The sequence below is a fragment of the Typopeltis vanoorti genome, chromosome 22 (genome assembly GCF_054136105.1).
Source record: "Typopeltis vanoorti isolate ZY-2024b chromosome 22, IOZ_Tvanoo_1.0, whole genome shotgun sequence".
Classification (NCBI taxonomy): domain Eukaryota; kingdom Metazoa; phylum Arthropoda; class Arachnida; order Uropygi; family Thelyphonidae; genus Typopeltis; species Typopeltis vanoorti.
The window spans coordinates 73,236,792-73,260,610 of NC_143570.1; the positions used below are offsets into that span (position 1 = coordinate 73,236,792).

A 23,819-nucleotide genomic window follows, 5' to 3' on the forward strand; every position below is an offset into this window, starting at 1 on the left:
GTCTCTGCATAGAGCTTTGGTAATTTTCCAGAGCGTCTGGTCATCTGTGTTTAAGGTCTGCAGGTTTCACTCACGCTGTTGGATTCAATAGTTTTTAAGTGCATATCGGACTTCCTTTGTAGCCCTGGCGCTTTTCAATCGGGCAAGGTTAAATCGATGCCGAGTTGATATATTTTATATATACAAGTAGTAAAAGTATGTATCACCCTCTGGTTAGAAACTCTAGATCAGAGATAGTTGTGGAGAGTTTTACTGTTGGGTTACAAAGTATATTATAACATTCAAGAAATTATTGAAATTATATTCTTGTTTTAATATATATATATATATATATATATATCCTGAGATTTTTATTTAATAAGGTCAAAGCACCTTATGGTAACTTGTTTTGGTAAAATATTTATTAGCTCTGTATTACTTAAACCTTGGTTTTTCTAAGTCTGGCTCCCACTGATGAGACCTCAATAAAGGTCGAAACCGGTCTGGGTAGTGGCCCCTTGCCTTTAATGCATATCATCATACATCTCTTCAAGGAGATGTGCTTTGCATTAAGGGTAAATACTAAGAATAGTGATCAGAGCTTATTCCACCTTTACCACGAGTTGCCTAAGTCTTGCACTACGTGCCGGTCACCCAGACTTGCACTACTTGCATGCGCAAACTTGACTTACTTCTCTGTTTGCTTACTTGGGAAATGGATTAAAAACCAGGTTTATAATTCCACCTTTCAGTGTTGTCAACATTTAGGTTATTTTCGCTTCTCGCTAGGTTACGCCACACATTTATCACGAAAATGGAGATATGGCGTGAATCTGTAAAGGTTAAATTTTGGTTTCTTTCTCCGTGTCTTGCTTGGGTGTTGTATATAACACCATACCAATAATGTATTATACATGATTTGTACAGGAATTAAGTTTTTTTTAATATGGCTGCTACATCTTGGTTGTTTGAAAAACGACCCTTGAAACGTCCTCGTCTCGGACCACCTGATGTGTATCCCCAGGATCCCAAACAAAAAGAGGTTGGTGTTAATATTTAGGCACACTATATTTTCATTTTCGTATACTAAGTTAGTTGTTTCGTTGAAGTATGTGTTTTAGAAGTCTAAAGGTTTAGAATGTGCAGTGGTTTTTTTATATTTTATTTTGTTTAACATCCCAAACAAAATAAAGATTCCTGGTGGCCCATTTACCTGAGAAACATTGAACAGTGCAACACTTTTCATTCTGAAGATTAGTTAGCTGGTAGCATTCAGAGGTGAGGTTGTTTTTGCCTTTCCAACTCAATTTCAACCGCCTCACAGCGTTCTCCACCAGTATTTTATTTTTATTCAAGACATCAATGTAGTCACAAGACCCATTAAATTGAGTGGGATTATAATTAGACTCGTGTAGTCTTTCGATTTCAACAGCCTGTGTTAAAATCTAAAAACTAATCACATCAGCATCAAGAATATAGTTCTATATCAAAATGAAATTATATAGTAGTGGAATAATTCTTCAAAACTAATGTGCATGGAATCATTGTTAAATTATAGTTCATATTATGTTGACTTTTCAGACATGATTAATTGTTTATCTGTGCTGCATATCATTCATCATAACCTGGTTCTGAGAACTTTGGGTCTTTTCTGTAAGTAACGCAAAAGTTGAAGTTAAGACTAGGTCACTTACCCATAAATTTTAAAAAGATCAAATCCCCACCTCCTCCAAGTCTCATTAGTATTAAAAAATAATGGTGTCTTTGAGATTTTAAGGATACTTGCATCATTGATTACCCTCTTCTGATTGTTTTCTTGCCAATTGTTCACTGTGTTTTACCAGGAAAATATCTAGGGATTGTAACTGTCTTGTGTATATTGCTATGATATTATGATTTTGTATGGTTTACCATTTTTGGTTTATTGATGCCTTTGCTAAGGAATAAAAATGTGAGGACAGAGAATGTAGTTATAAGTGCTGTGTGCAGAGGAATATTATTATTATTACAGGCAACTCCATGGAGTCGATAGACTCATCAAGGGAGGCCCTAACATCATGTCAAGAACAGCTATTCGACATTCACACAGTATCTATCATTCCTCACCTTGAACTCATTCACCTACAACAGACTCTGCAGCTTATTCCACTCATTCACCCACAACAGACTCTGCAGCTTATTCACTCATTCACTACTCTCCAAGTAAAAAACCTAGCTCTAACACCCCTGCTAACCACATTCTTGCCCAGCTTCCATGTATGGCCTCTAGTCCTCCCACCACCAGTCCTATTCTCAAAAAAATCTGAATTAATCTTATAGAAACCCTTCAGTAATTTGAATGTCTCAATCATATCACCCCTTTTCCACTTATCAACCAATTTTAACAACAACAAATCTTCAAGCTGTTCTCATAAGGTTCATTCCATAGACCTGCTATCATCTTGGTCACTCATCTCTGGATCCTCTCCACCTCCCCCCCATCAAGAAGAAACCTAGGTGACCAAATCTGGGCACAGTAGTCAAGATGAGGTCTTATTAAGGCTCGGTACAGAGGTACAATAACTTGCTTGCTTGTCTCTGCTCGTCAAAGTATTCTTTGGTAACCAAGTGATTTGATGAACTGATTTAGCCACTTTTGCCATGTGCCCCCTAAACTTCAACTCTCTATCCAGCAACAGTCCCAAATCCCTAGCCTCATCAATCTCCTGTAGTATGGTTCCACCAATGTGATATACTGCTGCTAATCTTTTCACCCCAAAATGCATAACCTTGCACTTTGCCACATTAAATTGACATCCATTCTCCTTAGCCCACTCCTCCAAACTATGCAAATCAGTCTGCAAAATTTTGACATCCTGTGCACTCACTATTGCTCTACCCAACTTTGCATCAGCAAACAAATGAACACTTCCTCTTGGATCCTTTCCTATATCATTAATGAACATATTGAACAGTAGTGGTCCAAGAACAGAATCCTGCAGCACACCACTGGTCATAGGCCATCTTTTGGACTTTACTCCTGAATAAACGACTCTCTGATATCTCTCCATCAACCACCCTCCTATCCATCTTACCAACCCTATATCCATCTGCATATAGAGCTGGCTTGGCTTTTTGTTTTATTCTATTTTGTTTTTATATCTTTGGAAGAAGTTGGTAATAGCAGAATAGGATAGGAAGTAGAGAATAATGTGTAGAAGATATAATAGTAGAATTTTGTGCATGGAAAACTTAAGAATAAACATGTATCCAATAACATTGGAAGAAAATGAGACTTCCCAGGAAAACTGTATATTTGATAATTATATGTTGTATTTAAAAATTATCATAAAAAATAAAAGCAAATGTTTTGTCACGTACTGTAATATTAAAAAAAAAAAAAAAAAATTCATTTTCCCACAATCTGCACTTAACCTCAAATTTTTTGTTGTAGTCTGCATTAAGAAATGACAAAAAACTAGCTCTAACTGCTTAACAGCAGCCTTAGGAGAGGATCTAAAGATTATCCCTTTAACACAAGTTCCAGTTGTTTATTTATCTTAAAATGCACACAGTTTCCTGACATATCATTGGATAGTGCGAGGACACAGTGTGCTGAATGCACTTTTTCGCCACAGTTTAGCCAGCAGTTATAATTTCCGAAAAAAATAGATAAAATACTAAATCTTTCCCAAATTGGCTCACTTCCCTAATATACAAAACCACACCAAAACTGTTCCTATCCCATATAGACATATCTGGAAAGATATCCAGAGTGCCTTATGTCATATTCATCTGTCCTGTATGTGCATAAATCTGGATGTTATTGTGAGTGGGGTTATGCAAATTCTTCCAGTTGGTGATAGCTATCATAAAGTGATCACGTGGGTTGTAGCTAACCATATGAAGACCTCTGTGAGGGAAGGATATGTGGAAGTACCAGGCTGGTGATTATAGCAAGCTTAGGAGACAGCTTGAAGCTATAGCACGAAATGAGGAGTTGAGTGGTAAGGAAATAAATCTTGCTTGGGAACTGACGAAGAAATACATAACAGCTTCAATGTGTGAATCTATTTTGAAGGTCAAAAGGCTGAATTAGGTAGGTATAAGCTGGATGAACGAGGGGGGGGGGGTAGGAGAAGAAGAAGAAAGTATTTCTTCTTTGAAAAGAAGAAGGCACTTCAGAGGCAGCACAAGATGAATGGTAATAATCAGTTGTGTGAAGAGTATAAAGATCAGGCTGGGGAAACTCATATATAAAAGTTCATGACTTCACATCACTTGCCTTAGTATTCCATAATGCATCAGTGACTCCCACTGATGAGACCTCAGTAATGGTCCAAACCGGTCTGGGTAGTAACCCTTCCCATAATGGATAGCATTATACATGTCCACAGGGATATGTTCTGTGCATTATGATATACTAAGGCAAGTGATGTTGAGTCATTAGCTTCTATATACACTTTGCCCCAGACCTAAAAACACTAAAGGCGCAAAGTTTGTTTGCTTACACTTGGATAAAGGATTAAACCAAGTATATGATTTCTTGGTATCTTTTATTTATAGTATAACCAAGTGAAAAAACTTGCAACAACAACTATCTCTAATCTAGAGAATTTTAATAATAAGGTGTGACACTTTTGGCTACTTGTATAGGAAAATATGGCTTCTGCATTACTTCAACCTTGGTATCACCTCTTGGTCCAGCTCCCACTGATGAGACTTCAATAAAGGTTGAAACCAGTCTGGGTAGTGATCCTTCCCATAATGTATATGGAAAGGATCACTACCCAGTAATGTATAAAAGATTATACATGACCGAAAGGGTTTGCTTTGCATTATAGAATAATATGGCAATTGATGTGAAGTCATTATCCTCTGCATATGAGTTGTCCTGAAGTCACTTCACATGCCAACTTTATTTGCTTACACTTGGATAAAGGATTAAACCAAGAATATAATTTCTTGGCTACATTAATTTTTATTATAACCAAGTGGCAAAACTCAACAAAGAAGTAACTAATATTAACTATGTGAATCAGGATACTGAAAATGTTGTAGTGGATGAATTGGATGATAATGTACAAAATATGAATGTGAGTATTCAAGTTGTCTGAAAGTAACATTGGTGATGAGGTGACATTGAGGAGAATAATAGTATGTTTATATGCAGCCCTTCACAGGATGAAACATGAACTTGATTCACTAAAAAAATGATTGGCATGTATACAGCAGGAGTAAGAATGAAGGTTAAAGTGAATGGGAAAAGTATATAGGAAACAGTTGATTGTTTTGGCATGCATATATGATTTGAAAGTTGAGAAATATGCAATAATATGGAAGAGTTGATGAATGAAGCAAAATTAAGAGCAAGAAATTAAAGATTGTAATTCTGCTGCCTCAGTATATCAATAGGATAGAATTAAGGGCAATGATTGCTAATAAGTCATTGACAAGAGATTGTTCACGAGGAATAGTATACAGTTTATAGATTTATGGAGTGAATTTGATGAATGAAAGAACTTGTATATGCATGATTTTTTTTTTTTAAATGTTGTGCCCATACACAAGAGGTTAGTTGATCAACCTCTAGTACAATAGTACCGTGTATGAGTAGTGGGTTGGGAAAGAAGGAACTTGCTTACATTTGATTTAAATGACTGTAAATTGTATTCCTTGGGAAAACACAGCAGGTGGGAGACTATTCCACAGTGCAGCAGTTGCAGGGATGAAGGAGGAAAAGAAACTTGTTCTGTTTGTTTCTAGGTGTACTGTGGAGGGATGTTGAGCAGCAGCTGCACGTGTTCCAATGAGCTTAGTACTGAGTGGAGGATGGACTGCATTTGAATGGTTTTGGAGTTTTGATGTTTGGAGAAAGTGTTAATCATTGAGAGGTTGGAAGTGCAAAATCAAGAAAACTAGAGATATTGGGCTTGGAAGAAATGCATTCAAAACTTCAACCAATAGTAATAGAAGTTCAGGTGGATTTTAGATCTGATGGAGATTGTTGATTTTAGGGTATCTCACTCTTGTGAGATAGAGGCTAGTAGGACAAAATATGTTGTTGGTTGCTGCTATAGATCTGAGGATCCAGAGGCAGATATGAATGCCATGTATCAGCAGATTAGCAATTATCACGGGGGACTTAAGCTATGGGGATATAGATTGGAAGTGCAGAAAGGACACATGGTTAGATGGAAATGGAATTTAGACAGTTAATAAGAGATAATTACCTGAAACAGCATGTGATGGAGTGGGACCAGGGGTTTGATCATGTTGGATTTGGTAATAGCATCAGAAAATCTATCCATAACTATAGTAGCAACTCTACCTTCAATTAGGGAATGTGACCATGCAATCTTGTTCTGGGAGGTTGCTCATTTCATTCTATTAAATCTAATAATGAGTTGGTCATTATGTAGAATTCTCAGTCAAGAAAGGGTTTATGTGGAACTGCAAAGGTAGCAATTATGACAAACTTATGTGGGAGCTTGGAGCAGTGCCATTTCATAATTTCATGATATTCTTTCACACAAGGAAAGAATGTCAGTGGTCTAAGGAATTATTGAACCTTACAGTTAGAAGGAACAGCCAATCAGGAACTTTTTAAAAGTACAGAATGGGCACCTGAGAGGAAAGTTACATTCAGTAGTACCAAGTCTGAATACATTTTGCATGAATATTCACAACAACCTATAATGGTCTTCTTAACCGGGAAAATTCTCGAGGTAGCCAGTGAGATAAAATGCCTAGTAATAATAGACAACAAATTTAATTTAAACAGCAAGTTCATATGTTGTCAACAAAAGCTTACAAGTAGTAAACCTTGTAAGTCAGCAAGAATAAAGTGGAGATCAGATCATTGAGCATTGAAGAGTCTTTTGACTCCATGAAGGCCTGAATAATAATAATAATAATATACAGGAGTAATTCTACTGTTCATGATGTATGCTGCACTGGCTTGGAAAAATGCAGTAAAATCAAAGAAAAATCAACAAAACTTAACAGAGTTCATTACTTTATAGCCATATGAATAATTAGAGGATATAGGACAATATCTTTCAAGGCAGTTTGCGTTATTGCTGATTTAATACTTATTGACAGTAATGCAAGCTTGTATTTCAAGATTTCTGTCTTATATATGAAGTTACTTCGAAGATACAACAGAAATGTCAATATCAATCCAAACCTTTACAAACTTCTGCTTCACTACAGTGAACTCATCCACATAAGAAAACATGTAAAGCAGAAGTAAAGTTTTGAAAGTGAGGAATATAACATATACACTGACTGGAAATGAAATGGAAGGAAATGTTGGTTTTCTTTCATACTGTATCACAGATAGTCTATTATACAAGAATGCTGTTCCACACACATGTCCCCTCTATTCAACCATTCAAGCAGAACAACTGGCCATAGTTTATTCACTGTCTTATTTTCAGGAATTAGACTTCAACACCTCTTATGAAAGACCATCACAATTTATAGTGAGAGTAGAATCACTATAGATGATTAGATGGCATTAAAAATCAAAACAGCCATCTAGTGATAGTAGAGCAAACAAGAAATCTGGTAAAGAATCTCGCCTTAGAGGGATGGAAAATTAATTTCTTCTGGGTGTAGTTACATACTGGAGTAGTGGGAAATGAGTGCCAGATCAGTTGACAAAGCAAGCTGTTATTAATGAACAGCTAGAAATAAGTTACAAAAAAGTATTCATAGTCACCTATAAAACACATACAGAAGAAATAAGCCTCAATTTATGGGAAGAGGATTGGAAAACATTTAAAAAATCAGATCAACCATGAAGGAATTCTTGCCGTCTATCAAAGCAGATTCCAGCGGGAACTTGGCTCAAAAGTTCCATTGGGAACTTTTCCTAGTTCCCAATGGAACCTGGAAAATTCCATATTCTGGTATCACCATTCTGCATCTGTTGTCCACTTACATTCGACAGACTGTTCATTACTCCATGAGTGTCAATTACTGTTCTGCCTCTGGATGACTCCAATACAACATCTCATCATTTTAAGAGATGAGTGGCTAGTGTCAAAACGAAAACTTGCCAAAAGTATTAAAAATATTATTTAAATTTGTCAACAGAGTCACTTTCTATTTCCTATTATGTGATATAAACTCTCATAATGTCAGGATGATATAAATGTTAATTAAATTGTTGTGTAAATACATTAATATATGCATTTCAATCAGTTGGAGAATGTAGAAAAAAAAATTACCTTTCATTAGTGTTACTGTTGGGACTTACACAGATATATAAAATTCACTCTTGTGTAGGCTTAGTTGTTTCTTATATCATGCTCCAGCTCAAAAGCTAAATTCATGAAATCATTTTAATTTATATTATTATTATTAGGAGAGACCTCCAGGGAGTCGGGGACTCATGGAGGGAGTCTACATGCTATACACACCAGCGATCATACTTATTCTTGGATTTATTCACCCTGCTTGCGCTCACAACATCTAACGACTAAAATTAACACACGTGAACCACAGTAGTAGGTTTTTTATTACGTAAATATTTCGTCCTAGGTATCTTAGGACATCATCAGTACAGTAGAACAATACTAGGAATGACACAAAGGGTAGAGTGCGTGCAATGGAATCCAAATTGCGTGCAGTGGTGCATTACGGCCTGAACTTAAATTAGATTAAATTTAATTAAATTAAATTGAAATTAGTTAAATTACAGTTAAGTTATTTTAACACAATTTTGTATGACAATTTCCATTCTTTAGGGGTGGCAAGAACATCATTGCAGTTTAGATTTGTTCTGTGAAGTAGGGTTTCAGCACTTTCTTTATATAAGCGTTCATATTTATATGAAGATCTGTGTAGGAGTTTTGTCTTTTCCCAGTGGATCTTGTGGTTTGGGTTTTCAACTCCGTATTGAGCGAGGCCTGATTTTTGCGGTTTGATGAGGCGGATATAGTCTTGATGTTCCGAAATGCTTTTAAAAACTGATCTGCCTGTCTGTCCATAATAAGAGAGTTTACAGGAGCATGGAACCTCATATGCACCAGGTAGTAGCATAGGTGAAAGTTTGTCTTTGGTCGAAGGTAACAGGTTGTGGATCTGGTTGATGGGTTTGTAGGTGGCAGTAAGATTGTATTTCTTCATAATTTTCAAGAGCCATTCGGAGATGCTTTTGATATAAGCTATGGGAATTTTATGGGCTTATACACTTGTCTAGGTTGATGTATAGAGAAGTTGCTGATGATTTTTTGATGAGATTGTATCCATTTAGAGTGGCTGTGTTTTTGATTATTTCCAATTCTTGTTTTAGTGAATCCTCGGAGGAGCAAAATCTGTGTGCTCTGGTTACCAATGATTTAATGATGCCAAATTTTTGAGAGGGATGGTGAGCAGAAGTATGGTGAATGTTGCGACCTGAAAATGTTGGCTTGCGAAAGACAGAGGTGGAGATGGAATCATCTTTTCTTTGGATGTGTAAATCCAGAAAGGGAATGCTCTGTGTGGATACTTTTTCTAATGTAAATTTGATGCGTGGATGAAGAAGGTTGATTTTTTCTAAAAACTGAAGTAGCTCTTGTTCGAAATGACTCCAGACTGCGAATATATCACGACATATTGAAGCCAGAGTTTTGGATGGGTTTAAAAGCAAGAATTTTTTCTTCAAGATGTTCTATAAACACTGTGGTTCACATGTGTTAATTTTAGTCATGAATTCTCCACAGGTTTCTCTATATAATGACAACATCTAATGGCAATTCATTCCAATCACGCACCACCCTATGAGAGAAAAATCTACTCCTCATTCTCTTCTTAGCAACATTCATTCTCAGCTTCCAAGGATGCCCTCTTGTCCTTTCCCTACCCTCTGTAAATTGAAAACTTCCATTAATTGAAATTCTGTATGAAACTCAGAAGTTTGTAAGTCTCAATCATATCACCCTCTTTCTCCTGTTTGCTAGTGTCTGCAGTCTACAAATTCTCAATCTGTCTTCATAATCAAGATTCTATAATGCTGATGTCATTTTTAACACTCTCCATTGCACTGTCTACAATAAATGAGAATCACAACGGAAACCAGGACACCAGACCTGCACACAATAGTCCAAGTGAGATCTTATCAAGGCCTTGTAAAGAGTCAAAATAACATCCTTATATTTATATATGAACGTTCATTTTAACATTGCAATTATCTTTTGAGTTGTATTTGCAATTTTTGCTACATGGCCCCTGAACTTCAACTTCCTATCTACTAACACTCCAAGATTCCTAGCCTCATCAGTTTCTTCAAGCATAATCCCACCAATATAATACGACATTGGATATCTAATCATGCCAAAGTGCATGACATTACATTTATTGACATTGAACTAACATCCATTTTCCCATGTCCACAGTTCCAGCCTATTCAAATCATTCTGCAAGTACTGCATATCAGCAGCATTCTTGATTACCTTACCTATCTTTGCATCATCAGCAAATAGCTGTATGTCACTTGTCAAATCCTTCCCAATATCATTAATGTATAGATTGAATAACAGTGGACCAAGCACTGATCCTTGTGGTACACCGCTTGTTACCTTAAACCTTGCAGGCTGAGATCTCCCGTATACCACTTTTTGATATCTGTCAGTCAGCCATCCTCTTATCCATGCTAATATTGTATAACCCAAACCCATTTTCTCCAATTTATACAGCAGTCTGCCATGCTGTATTCTGTCAAAAGCCATAGCAAAATCCAAAAGTATCATGGTGTATCCATTCCCCTTGTCTAGTTCAGTGGTAACATTGTTATAGAATGTGAGCAAGTTGCTAAAACATGACCTTCCCTTAGTAAACCCATGTTGTTCATTGCAAAGTAGAGATTCACTGTCAACCCATTTCTGAATGCGAGTCCTAACCAATTTTTCCAAAATCTTGACCACCACTCCTGAGGTACTAATTGGTCGAAAGTTGGATTTTGCACCACCCTCATGCAACAGAATTACCATACATTCCTTTCATTCCTGTGGAATCTTCCTTGTTCTGAGACTCATATTAAACAGCCTGTTCAAAGGAATAGCCAGTTCAGCTGAACACTCTTTTCTCGCATGCTGATATCCCATCAGTCCCTATTGCTGAATTCTTATTCAGTTATTGTAACAGCCCTAATACCTCGTCCTCATGCACCTGAATTTCTTCATCTAGTGAAGAGGTAGCAGTGAGCTCAATGTCGCGTACATACACCAAGTTGATAGCTTTTAACAAAATGGGCACTCATTAGTTGAACAACCTCTTCTGCATCTGTAACTCTCATGCCATCTGCATTTAGAGAAGTTATTCTTTCATATTCATTCCTTCTTTTACTTGCAGCGTATCGATAGAATTCTTGTGGGTTGTCTTTAGCACGCAGAGCCATTTCTTTTCATACTCAGACTTTGCTTTCCGTACATCAGTTGTGACTATTCTAGCCTGCTGCTTATAATTTTCATAATGCAAATCATCCTTATGCACACAGTATTCTTTACACATCATCCTTTTTTTACGAATCTCTTCCTTAATAAGATTATACATCCATTTGATTCCTACCCTATTTATTCTTCGAACTCATGGGACATGTCTGATATCGTGTCATTTAAGTATTGTTTAAATGCTTCCCATTCAGTCTATATTCATCTCATTCACCAACTGATCCCATTCCACTGAACTCAGTATATTCCTGAGTTGGTCATAATTGCCTGCTTTGTAGTTCCGCATGTAACCCTTTCTGAATGGAACTTTCATAAACTTAGTCACTTCCCAAGTGAATACCGCATGATCACTGTCACCAACCGGAGGCAGAATGGTTACATCTTTAACTGAAATGCCCTCTGACACTATAATCAAATCTAACACTCTTTGACTTTGAGTTCCTTCTATCACATGCTGCTTGAGGAAGTTGTCCCACAACAGCTCAATAAATTAATTTTCATTCTTCTCATGAGATTCTACTGCTACCCAATCAATATTTGGATAAGTAAAGTCTCCCATTATGATTACTCTTTTTGCGCTCATCTTTTCTATTTGGTGATGCATTTCTTTACCACTAGCAACCGATCCACCAGGTCTGTAACAACACCCCACTGTGTAATTGATCTTGTTAGATTCCACCTCACACCAGATGGCTTTAAACTCACTGCCACATGAAATACTATTAGTAGTACTACCTACTACAATCATTGGTCTCAACTTTAACTGGATTCAAGCCATCTGATACCTCCTCTCCTTTCTATCCTTCCTAAAAATAGTATACCCTATACACTCGATACCAGTTAGTATGTCTGATTCTGATAGCTAGGTCTCACTAATGCCTACAATCTGAGATCCCAACATATTGACTAAGGCAACAAACTCCAACCCTTTGTTTCTCATACTCCTAGCATTCAGGTACAGATATAATAATCTACCTGCAAGAGTCTGCATGACACAGTTGGACAACTTGCAGATCTCTATTCTTCTCTAGTGCCTTATACATGTAGACATCTTTGCACACGTTTGATGGCTCCAAGCCAGACAAACACAAAGTTGAAATCATTCTCTCCTTGTCAACATTTCCATGACAAAATGCATTCCTGTCATTAACTCAGTTATATAACATTCTCGCTCTTACACTCACATATTCACCATTCCTCCCTTTATAATTTGATTTCCCTGACTCTGTGTTAAGTCTCATAGCAGTCATTAGTTTTTCTAGACTCCTGATACCAAATGCATCAGGTGTAGGCCATCCTCTTATACAAATCCAATCTTCTCTCATACTCACTCCACGCATCCAAAAACTCACATCCATTCCTTCTACATATCCTATGCATTTAATTGTTGCCATTATAGACCTTCTTCTTAATTCATTTTTATCATATCGAGGTAAAATACTGACGATTTTCGCTTTCTCACTGTTCCTTCTCGCCTCTTTCAACAACCCTTTCATGTCCTTTCTCATATACTGAATTTATCGCTAGTCAAGTCGTTAATATCTATGGCGATTACGATTTCGTTTACTTTTCTGTTTTTGAATTGCTTCCTTCATCATCATCATCACCAAATGCCTGGTATATATACCCTTGAGGGGTGTACAGGATATGATAGTACTACATGAAAAATTTACATCATTACTAACTTTCTATTTACAGTCTTCCTTCAAATCAGTTTGTTACCTGTCAAGACCCTATTATTATCAGATCTTATATTTCTGTCTTCAAAGGCACTTTTTACTGTTTCGATCCACATATATCTTGGTCTTCCTCTAGCTGTTTTTCCTGCCAACCTGGCAAAGAACACTTGTTTTGCTTATCTTTCCTCTCATTCTGTTTAAGTGACCATACCACCTGAGATTAGCTCTGCTAACACATTCCTGGATGCTGCAATATGAAGTTCTTTACTAATATCCTTGTTTTCCAATATGATATTGCCATTGATGCCATCTGCTCATGTCCCCAATCTTTCTCGGACTCTCATATCTGCGGTCTCTAGTCTTTGGTCAAGTGTTTTACTTCTGACCCAGCTCTCATATCCATAACATTAAAATTGCTTTGAACAGTCTTGTTTACAGCTAATTTAGTGTTTTGGCTAATTTCTCTCTTATTCCATATAAATTTATTCAGTTGATTTCCTCCCATACTAACATTGTTGATTCTATTGTCTATTTCCATATTTAATTTCCCATCTTCACTAAAAATCATTCCTAAGTAGCTGAAATGTTTTACTTGTTCCACAGGCTCTCTGTTCACAATGCAGTTGACATTTTCAACAATTCTGCCTATTTTCATTGGCTTCGTCTTTTTAATGCTAACCTTCATACCATATCTATTACAACAGTTATTCAATTTAGTCAGGAAATCTTGCAGATTTGTAGCAGATTTATTTAAAAGTATAACATCATCTGCATAAAGCAAAGAGCTGGGATTAACATCTCCAATTTTGATATCATGTTTAGCACCACTTTCCTTCATAGTGTGATCCATATAGATAATGAATAACAGAGAGGGATAACGTACATTCTTGTCTGACACCAGATTTAACATTAAACCACCTTCCCCGTGCTTCCTTCAATTCTAACTGCTGGCTTACAATTTAAATAAAGACTAAGTATTGCTTGATATAATGCCCCATTGACACCATATAACTATAGCGTTTTGAATGGCTTCTCTCTTGGCACCTTGTCACATGCCTTTCCCAGATCTACAAAACTCAAATACAGATCTTTGTTATATTTCCATGATTTCTCAACTATCTGTCTTAAAGTGATCTCTATTTGGCCTGCATCCAGCTTGTTTTTCACCAGACTTCTCTTCCAAAATCCTTCTCAGCCATTTCTCAAGTATACTTGCATGTATCTTACCTGGAATACTCAGTTATGAAATACCTCTGTAATTCTCACATTCAGTTTTATTTCCCTTTTTATATATGGGTACTATGAGAGCTCCACTCCAATCATCTGGAATTTGTCCCTCTGTCTAGGCGTTCTGATCTATGCGGTGCAGCCACTGTAAGACTTTTATACCTCCATACTTGAGCATTTCTGGGCGAATATCATCTACTCCTGCTGCCTTTCCACATTTCAGGCTTTTGATGACTTTTTCTACTTGAAGTGTGAATATGTATTCCTGATTGCATGCCTGGTCAGTGTTTTTTACAACTGTGCTGTCATCACTGCTAGTTTCATTTAGCAATTTTTCGAAGTAATTACTCCATACTTCAAGGATATCTTTTTTTCCTGTTTTCATGTCACCTTTATCATCTCTAATTCCTTTTACAGGACTCTTTCCTCCATTTCTTAGCTTCTTCAGCAACCTCCAGAATATCTTGCCCCCTTCTTGATATTTATTTTCTATGTTCTTGCCAAAGTCCTCCCGTGGCTTTTGTTTAGCCAGTTTTACACAGTGTTTAGCTTTCTTACATTTGTCTCTGTATTCTCTAAGAGCACAAGGTGACTCATTTGCCAGGAACTTTTGATATGCTTTCTTCTTTTCCTTCACTGCCTCTTTGACTTCCTGTGTCCACCATGGAATTCTGATTTGTCTATCCTTGCAGACAACCTCACCACATGCTTCTCTGGCTGAATCAATCAGTGTTTTGTTCAGGACTTGCCACTGAATCTCCAAGGTTTGGTTCCTGTTTTGAAAATCTTTCCTTTTTTCTTGAATAATATTTGTGTATTTTAATCTACATTTCACATCTGAGAGCTGTTCAACTTTATTTACTTTTAAACTTTCTTACATGTTCTTGTTTTCAATATGAAATTCAATTTTATCCTGCTCAAGACCAAATGGTGATCACTTCCAATTTCAAATCCTATGTACACTCTGGTGTCCTGCACCAGGGAGAAAACATCACTATCGACAATAACATAGTCAATGAGACGTTTCTTATCACTTGCCTCTTCTCTCCATGTTAATTTATGCACATTTTTATGTTGGATCATTGTGTTAGTAATAACCAGTCCAGGTCCTGAGCAGAAATCCAACAGGTATTTGACATTAATATTAGCTTTGCTCTTTTCTCCAAAGTTTCCCAAAATATTTTTGTATATCTGCCAATCATTTCCTACTCTGCTATTTAGATCCCCAACAAGGACCACTTTTTCATCGTGTCAGTTACTTTCTCTAAAATCTCAAAAAATTCCTCCACTTCTACCTTAAACCTTCTGTGGGACCATAGGCACAAATAGGTCTTATTGTCTAGTTCCCCATTCTGATATTTGCCCACATCACTCCACTTGAGACTTCCTGCCATTCAAGAAGATTAGCCTTGTATTTAGTGTTGAATACTATGGATGCCCCTTCTTTTTCTTGATTGTCATTGCCTCAATGTAAGATTTTGCATTTTTTGCTCAGGAAGATTTCACCAGTTTTTTGTCTTTTTTGTTTCAGTCACACCTATTATGTTGATCTGGTACTTATCCAATTCCTCAGCTAGCTCCATTTCTTTGTCATTCAGGCTTCTTATGTTGATAGTAGCGATCTTGAACTTTGGTGATTGTTTCCTTTATATCCTTAATTTTTGCTCCTGGAAAACTCGAAGTTTTAACTTGCTCATCAATGGCATGTTTTATTATTGAGTCTCCATACCAAATAACTTTTCTTTTTACTAACAATGTCACTTATCTGATTTCTATTACTTCCTGACTTACCTGTTTCCCTTCTTTCTTGTTTCTTATTTTGCTGCTTAGTTTTAATTTTCTCCCTATGCTCATTTAAACACCTCTTAACTTTTTGTAATTCTTGCATTGTTTCTCTGAATAATGATCTGCTTTAAATTTGCTATTTTGGAGGTTAATTCATTTTCATTAACCTGCTCCACAACTCCAATAACCTCGTTAACAGGGCTAGCTTTCTTGTTCTCACCTGCGGTGCTCTTTTTAGCATTACGTTTCTCGTGCATGTTTGGTGCCATTTTAAACTTATTCTTGTTGTTGAAATATCTTAATAAAACTATGTTATAAAATACTAAATACCCTGAATACACTAAAATCTACACTAATATGCTATAAAACGCTAATTTTCTAATGAAAAACAAATAAAACAGACAAAAATCCCCAATTTTACAGGAGCGCTAAATTTTCTGACCCACCGCTATTTTTCCCTGAACCAGAATATTGGAATCATTTGGTAAGCAACTGACATTACCTGAAAAGTAGAAGTTATTTTTGAGGAATGGTTTCGTGTTCTTCTAACAAATCCTATGAGAATAGAATAGAATCATTTGTAGTATATGGCATTAGCAGCATTGTTAGAGGATTGGTTAATGAGAGAATCCATGAGGTCTGCCATCCAGGAGGGATAATGAGCAAGATAATTCATGCTTTGGGCATGACTGGGAAACGAGGAAGAGAATTAGTGGTGTTGTCGGGAGAAATGATTAAGTGGATATAAGGAGTGTAAGGGCAAATATCAGAAGGTTATTGAGGAGTGTGAAAGATAACTATACAGTGGAAAAGGTTGTCATTGTGTTGCCAAAGTATGACAATGATGAGGTTGAGATGGAGAGCCAGAATCATGAATGGTATACTAGTGGACCTATGTGAGGAGAACGAAGTACAGTTTGTGGATGTATTACATGTATTTGAGGGAAAAATGGAATTATACAGATGTGATGGATTGCATTTGAATGGGTTTATATAGCAAGTGTACTGGAGAAAACTGTTGCTAGATGGAAATGCAGTGTGTGATGCATGCAGTTGATCAGTAGTAAGAGATGAAGTGAAAAATCAGGAGAGTGGTATTGAAGAGGCAGAAATGCTTGACAGTGGTAACAGTAGTAGTGTGAGAGATGAAAAGTGAACAGGAATGCAAGAGGAACAGGAAAATGGTAAGAGGGGGAAGCCCAGGTGGACAGGGAGACATTGCATAGGGAGAGTGGAAGTTCGAAGTGGTAGTGAATATGTGTATGGGGATGATCACCATAGAAATGGAATAGATCAGGATGTTGAGACTGATTGGATATATGTGGTAGGTGATGATAAGGTAATTGGGTAAGGACAGGTGTAGTGGGGAAATCTAAACCAACAAGTGGCTTTGGTAGGACTGGTTATATACCTAAAAGTGAATGGCTGTGTTTATTTACAAATGCCAGAAGTATCAGAAATAAGGGAGATGAAATGGTTTCACTGACTGAGTTTATTCTCTCCAAAATCATTGGAATAAGTGAAACATGGTTGAATGAAGAAGATATCCCAACGGGAATGAAAATGGAAGGGTTTACATTGTTTTTCATAAGGATAAGAAAGAAGGTGGAGTGTTGCTGATGATAGTATGGTAATTATGTCCACATACCGTTACGGGGTATATTGCGTGTGTAGAGTGGGTTTATCGCTCCTGAAGGAGAAGTAATTTTTTCCTGTTTTAGTGGAAAATATTAGGTTAACTTATTGAAGTTTTTGTTTTAAACCTGTGTGTGATTGAATGGGCCATTTAGTTTGTAAGTAAACCTTGTATTTTTTTAATTATTTATTTATTTTATTTTTTTTGTTTAATTTTGATATTATTATGGCTCCAGTGTGGAGTACAGCAATGTCCGCAAAGATTATGTTGTCAGGTGATTTCAGTTCGCAGGATTTTGTGCAGTGCAGTATGTGTGAAATGTATTTATTGAGAAAATTAAAGGATATATGGAAAGAAATTGAAACTGGAGAGAGAGAATGTGTATTAAATGTTTCAAAAGTGAGTGCCTATTAGGTGATGAGAATGCAGCAAATGTTAGTAGATGGACAGTACCCATGGTAGGATGAAAAATGATGTTATTAATGTCTAAAGTGTGGCTATGAAAATAGAGGTGAATGGAATGGACATAATAAAGAAATAGTGTGCGTGAATGTTATCCTTCACAGGGGCAAAGTGCAAAATTGAAAATTTTCAGAAGCGGCAAGAGATTAGCTTCGTTGAAAAGAGAAGGAAGCAGATGGTTCAAAGTAATAATAAAGACCGAGCTAACAAACAAGAAAAACAGTTGAAGCAGAAAATTATATATAGAGGCTTGGTGATCAGGGGGGGAAGTACCAACAAGATATCCAATAGGTATTTACCATTAATATTATCATTGCTCTTTTCTCCAAAATTTCCTAAAATATTTTTGTATGTCTGACAATCATTTCATACTCTGCCATTTAGATCCCCAACAAGGACCAACTTTTCCTTTTTTCATTGTGTCAATTGCTTTCTCTAAAGCCTCAAAAAATTCCTCCACGTCTACCTTAGTAGAGCCTTCTGTGGGATCATAGACACAAATAAGTCTCATTGTTCAGTATAAACATTTATAAATCCTATAAAATTTTGTATTGTATAAAATATTTCCAGTCTATTGTCAAGATTCTCCCTTCTGCATCCCCTTGGATATTACAGAATGACTGAAGGAGGAGAGGGGGCAAGAATAAGAACGCCTACTTCAGCACTGTTAAATCTTCCAAAGCTACAATAAGAAAGAAGTGGATATCTATCAGTTAAACTTTTTATTTCTTTATATCTGCAGAAGTATGTTTCTTGGAGAAACAAAAACCTGATATTATGGTGTAGCTTAAGTTTCCATGTAGTTGTTTAATTTGCCTGTGGAATCTCGTAGATTCAATTAATGAAGTTTATCATTAATTTATGATTAATGATAAACTTCATTAATCATAGCAGAAAGGAGATGCTATGATTAATGAAGTGTCACTGGTAAGTCTTTGACTTCTAAATTTTGGATGAACCTGATGAGGTCTTCAATCTGTGAAGGAGCAATTCTGTAGCCTGCTTCTTGTACACTTTTCCAGTTTTTTACACTTGCTTTCCATTATTTCAATTTCATGCCTATCATTCTTGATTTTTGAAGCTAGTTATTTTCTTTTCATGTAGATGATAATCGTACTGAGGAAACTTTGAATCAGTAAACTTTATTATATTTTCTTTAATTGTATCTCTTGCTTTCTCGTTGAATGAAAGAGAAAGCAAGAGATACAATCTCTTTGTGCATGAGTTGGTTCTTCATAATCTATAAACTCTTCTAAGCCTGAAGTGTTTTCATTTGATGATCCACAGCATTCTCCATCTTTACAATTTTTTATTACTATTTTTTTCTTTTAGATGTAGTTCCTTTTTTTAATTTTTTTTTTGTTTATCTTCAATTTTTTTTTTTATTAATTCATTTTAATGAGCCTGTGTAGCTCAGTGAATGTGGCGTTTGCACACCACGGCGCTTGCCGGCCGCACGAAGGAAGACTTGGTTTCGAGTCTAGTCGCCGACTAGAGGAAATTTTTCTAAGCCTTTTTTCGACCAGTTCCCGAGTTAGTCGATCTCTGGCACGGGCAAGCGGGTTTTTCCTCCCGGAAACTTGGGTTTTTCGTCCCGTAAACTCAAGAAAATCGACCGTAGAACCCACATTATTTCAGACATTAAATATATTGTGTTAGGGACCACCAGATGGCGGCACATTTGAGCAATCTCTCTTCACTGTGTACCTCTTAATTAGTGATAGCCTTGGGCCATCTATCTCTGATTGGTACCAGTGGAGATTGAACTGCCCACTCAGTCTCCAAAAGTTAGATAGGGCTAAATGGCCTCGCCTACTCCCCGTATACGGGAATAAAAAGGCGTTAGCTGATTTTTTTTTTTTTTTTTTAATTCATCTTTCCTTTTTGATGATCTTGTTTGAATATTAAGTTCTTTCAGATGTTGACAAAATTTGGTACAGGTCTTTTCATATCTATTGTGAAGGTGACATCTCCAGAAAACCATTTGGGTTCTTCACCTGATAAACCCTTTCGTATATTACTAATCTTACCCCATTTGGAAAATGTCTGTATAACAATTTCATTGCTATTCTCTATATATGCCATCGAAAGTCTTTACATTTTTACTATTTTTACCTGACTCCCGACCATTACAGGAATAACTGTGCTGCCTTCAAAAGTAAAAGCCTGTAATAGTTTGTCTCTTGTTTCCACATCTTTAACTACAATTAAATATTTCCCTCCACCATAAAGGGTGAAAGAATAAATCTTATTTGTGCCAACTTTACATCCTGAAATTTCAATTCCTAGAGTTAGCACCACCCTTGGAGGAATTGACCATTATCTCAGATGGAAAAAAGACTATAATACCTGTATTTGATTGTAAGAGGAAAAAAAAACCTTTCAGTCATAAGACTGAGAATTAAATAATCCCATGATACAGAAATAATTCCACCACCAGCAAATACTTTATTCGAGCTACTATAAATGGCAGCCATGATACCGCTAAAAGTAATCCTGTAATGCAGATATTAACTGCACTACCAGCAATCTTAATATTTATTAAAAAAAAAAAAAAAAAACAGTGCTAGTGGGGACTAAACAGCCACTATCACCATTAAAATAAAATCAAAGTGAAAAACAAAGAAAATACTCTGGATTAGAGATAGATGTTGAAAGTTTGTCCGCTTAGTTATACTATAAATTAAACATGCCAAGATGTGAAGTCATTATTAGCCTCTATATACGAGTTGCCTAGTCCTGAAGTTACTTCAGGTGCAAACTCTGTTTTCTTACACTTGGATAAAGGATTTAACCAAGAATATAATTTCTTGGCATCTTTAATTTATAGTATAACCAAGCGGGAAAACTTTAAACATCTATCTCTAATGGCAGTATCTGTAGTAGTATCATCTGGTGACCAAGTCTGGAAGAGGAAAAAAATGAGTCAACAGTCAGTCCACATATGTGGCCATTTGTTTGTATCCCACTCCTGATGGAAATCTGCCGACCTGGTTTACCAAGTGGTTATATACCTATTCTCCAACCAACAGAATGTGGGTTCAATCCCATTGTGGGCATGGATGTTTGTTATCGTGTTTAGGTGGAGAATGAATTTCATTGCCTGGTCCTTGCTTATTAGAGATTTATTTTGTTTATTTTTATTTTATTTTTCTAACTTCGCACAGAAAACAGAAAAGTGAGGAAAGCTTCTAGATATCCTATAGTAGAGTGTTCTCAAAGTATAGCTTGAAGGTAGAGGTCGAAGTTTATGTCAGGATTCAAAGAGAAAAGAGGAAAGAACGATGATATTCTCAGCACAGCCATACACAGAGATGAAAGTTCTCTGCTTAAAATCATATTGGATGTGGTTGAAGATGTTTAGTTAACTCTTTATGAAAACTACATATAAAGCAAAGTTCCATTTTTGGCCTGGAGCAGGTTTTAGACCAGATAAAAAATTAATAAGGTGTTATAGGATATCGGTAGATGAAATTTTTTTGTTATATGGAAAGTGGAGAGAAGACAAGAAGACATCTGTGGAAGTTAAGACTGTGCATGGTTAAGAAAGGAGCTGAGTGCTAGAGTTTCTCTCACAGAGCAGTGAGTGGTGGAACAGTTTTTCTGTAGAAGTTGTGCATGCATCTAGCATAGATGAGTTAAAGAGAAAGTATGACAGCTGGTATTGGTGTGTTGGGCCTCCCTCACCGAGTCTTTCCTGGAGTTCTCTGATGATGATGATAATTTCTGATCATTGTGAAGTACCTCGTTCTTCTTCTTCTTCCTAACATGGATTTTAGGCCAGGTGGCCTGTTCCGGTCTCATGCCATCTCTTTCTTGGCCTTCCAATTCTTCTTTTACCGCTTATTAATATTTTTGGTAGTCTGCTGTTGTTCATTCGATTTAAATGTTCTATCCAATTTTGTTTATACTGTCTTATGTAGTAATTAATTGGTTTTATATTCAGGGATTGTAAAATTTCTTGATTTGTTTTATGGTCCCACTTGGTACCTTTATGGTCCATGTTTCACTTCCATATAGTAGAGTTGGTTTTGACAAGACATTATATAGTCTGATTCTAGTGTGTTTTTGTACTAGGGATGACCTACATATATTATTTATTATGCCATTTACTTTAACAAAGTTTGATATTTTATGTCCATGTCTTTTTCTTCTTCGTATGATAAATCACATTCCAAGTATCTGAAAGTATTTACTTGTTCTAATAATTTATTATCTACCACTATTTTACTTATTGGGTTTTCTCCTTTGAATGCCATTATTTTTGTTTTTTCTTTTTTCTTTAGATATTGTCATATTATATTGTTTTAAATCATTTTCTGATGTAGCTAATACTATTTGATCATCTGCAAATAGTAGTGTTTCTATCTTCATTTGTGGGGTTAATTGTATACCAAATGGGTTATACTGTTTCCAGATTGTTATAATTTTATATATATATATATATATATATATATTGAAAAGCAGAGGTAAGAGGGTACATCCTTGTCATACTCCTCTTGATATATCTTTCCCTTCTAAGATGTGTTCTAATTTAACTGCTATTTTGTTTCCTGTATATACAGGGTGTTCGGGATAAATTTGACATATAATTAATTATATTTTTCCGTAAGTTACATGTATTAACACACACTTCTCTTCATTTAAAAGTTTGGACCCTTCTTCATTCATATACAAGATGTCAGAAAGGATGGATAGCTGGAACCCACCTGAATCATGGAAGAGAATAACTTGTATCATGATGATTCGTGCCCGCCATCAAAATAAGGATATTACGACTGCTGCCCAATGCTCCCTGAATACAGTAAAAACAATCAGGCATGAACTAGAGACTTGCAATGGTGACTACGAGGATGTAGCAAGAAGAAAGATCCCTAGCAGACGATCTGATTGCGTTCGTACAGCAGAATTCCTCGCAAATCTGCAGGAACAGGTGTTGAAGAACCCTGGCATTGGAATTCGGGCTTTGTTCGTGGAGTTGCTAACTGTAGTCAAGCCCTGGATAACAAGGGTAGCCAATGGTAGGCCGTATGTATGGCAGCAGGATTCGGCCCCTTGCCACACCTCTGGGAAAAGTCAAAAATGGTTGTCTGAAAATTTCTACGACTTCACCAGTCCAAATGTTTGGCCTCCAAACTCCCCAGACCTTAACCCCATGGATTATTTTGTATGGGGCGCAGTTGAAAAAGACACCAATCGCACTTCCAGTAATACAAAAGCCCAGTTAATGGATAAAATTAAAACAGTTTTTGCGGCCCTTCCCAGGGAGACTGTAGCATCAGCTTGTTCGAGGTTCCGAAGCAGAATTGAAGCTGTGATCGATGCTAATGGTGGTTATTTTGAGTAAATCTTGTTGATAGTATTGTAATTAACTCTGCCTGTAATGTTTTTTTGTCAATTCATTAAATTTAATAGATACAAAGAAGATTTTCTTTTTCCTTACGAAACTGTCAAATTTATCCCGAACACCCTGTATTTCTTGAATGGATTGTAAAAGTTGGTTTGGCATATTTAAATCAGTTAATATTTTAAACAATTTTTGTCTACTAATTTTGTCAAAGGCTTTTTTGTAATCAATAAAGGCCACATGGGTTTCATTTTGAAATTCTCTTCTCTTTTCTATTAATAATT

The 23,819-nt window shown here is 36.3% G+C and overlaps 1 protein-coding gene across 1 annotated transcript in view; it reads left to right on the forward strand.

The window, feature by feature from the left end:
• Positions 1-775: 775 nt before the first annotated feature.
• Positions 776-23,819, forward strand: part of kto (mediator complex subunit kohtalo) — a 693,083-nt gene continuing 670,039 nt past the window's right edge. Inside the window, exon 1 of the mRNA XM_090412482.1 lies at positions 776-1,021. Within this exon, the coding sequence (XP_090268608.1) occupies positions 926-1,021 (96 nt within the window). The 5' untranslated portion in view covers positions 776-925. The remainder of the gene's footprint in view (positions 1,022-23,819) is intronic.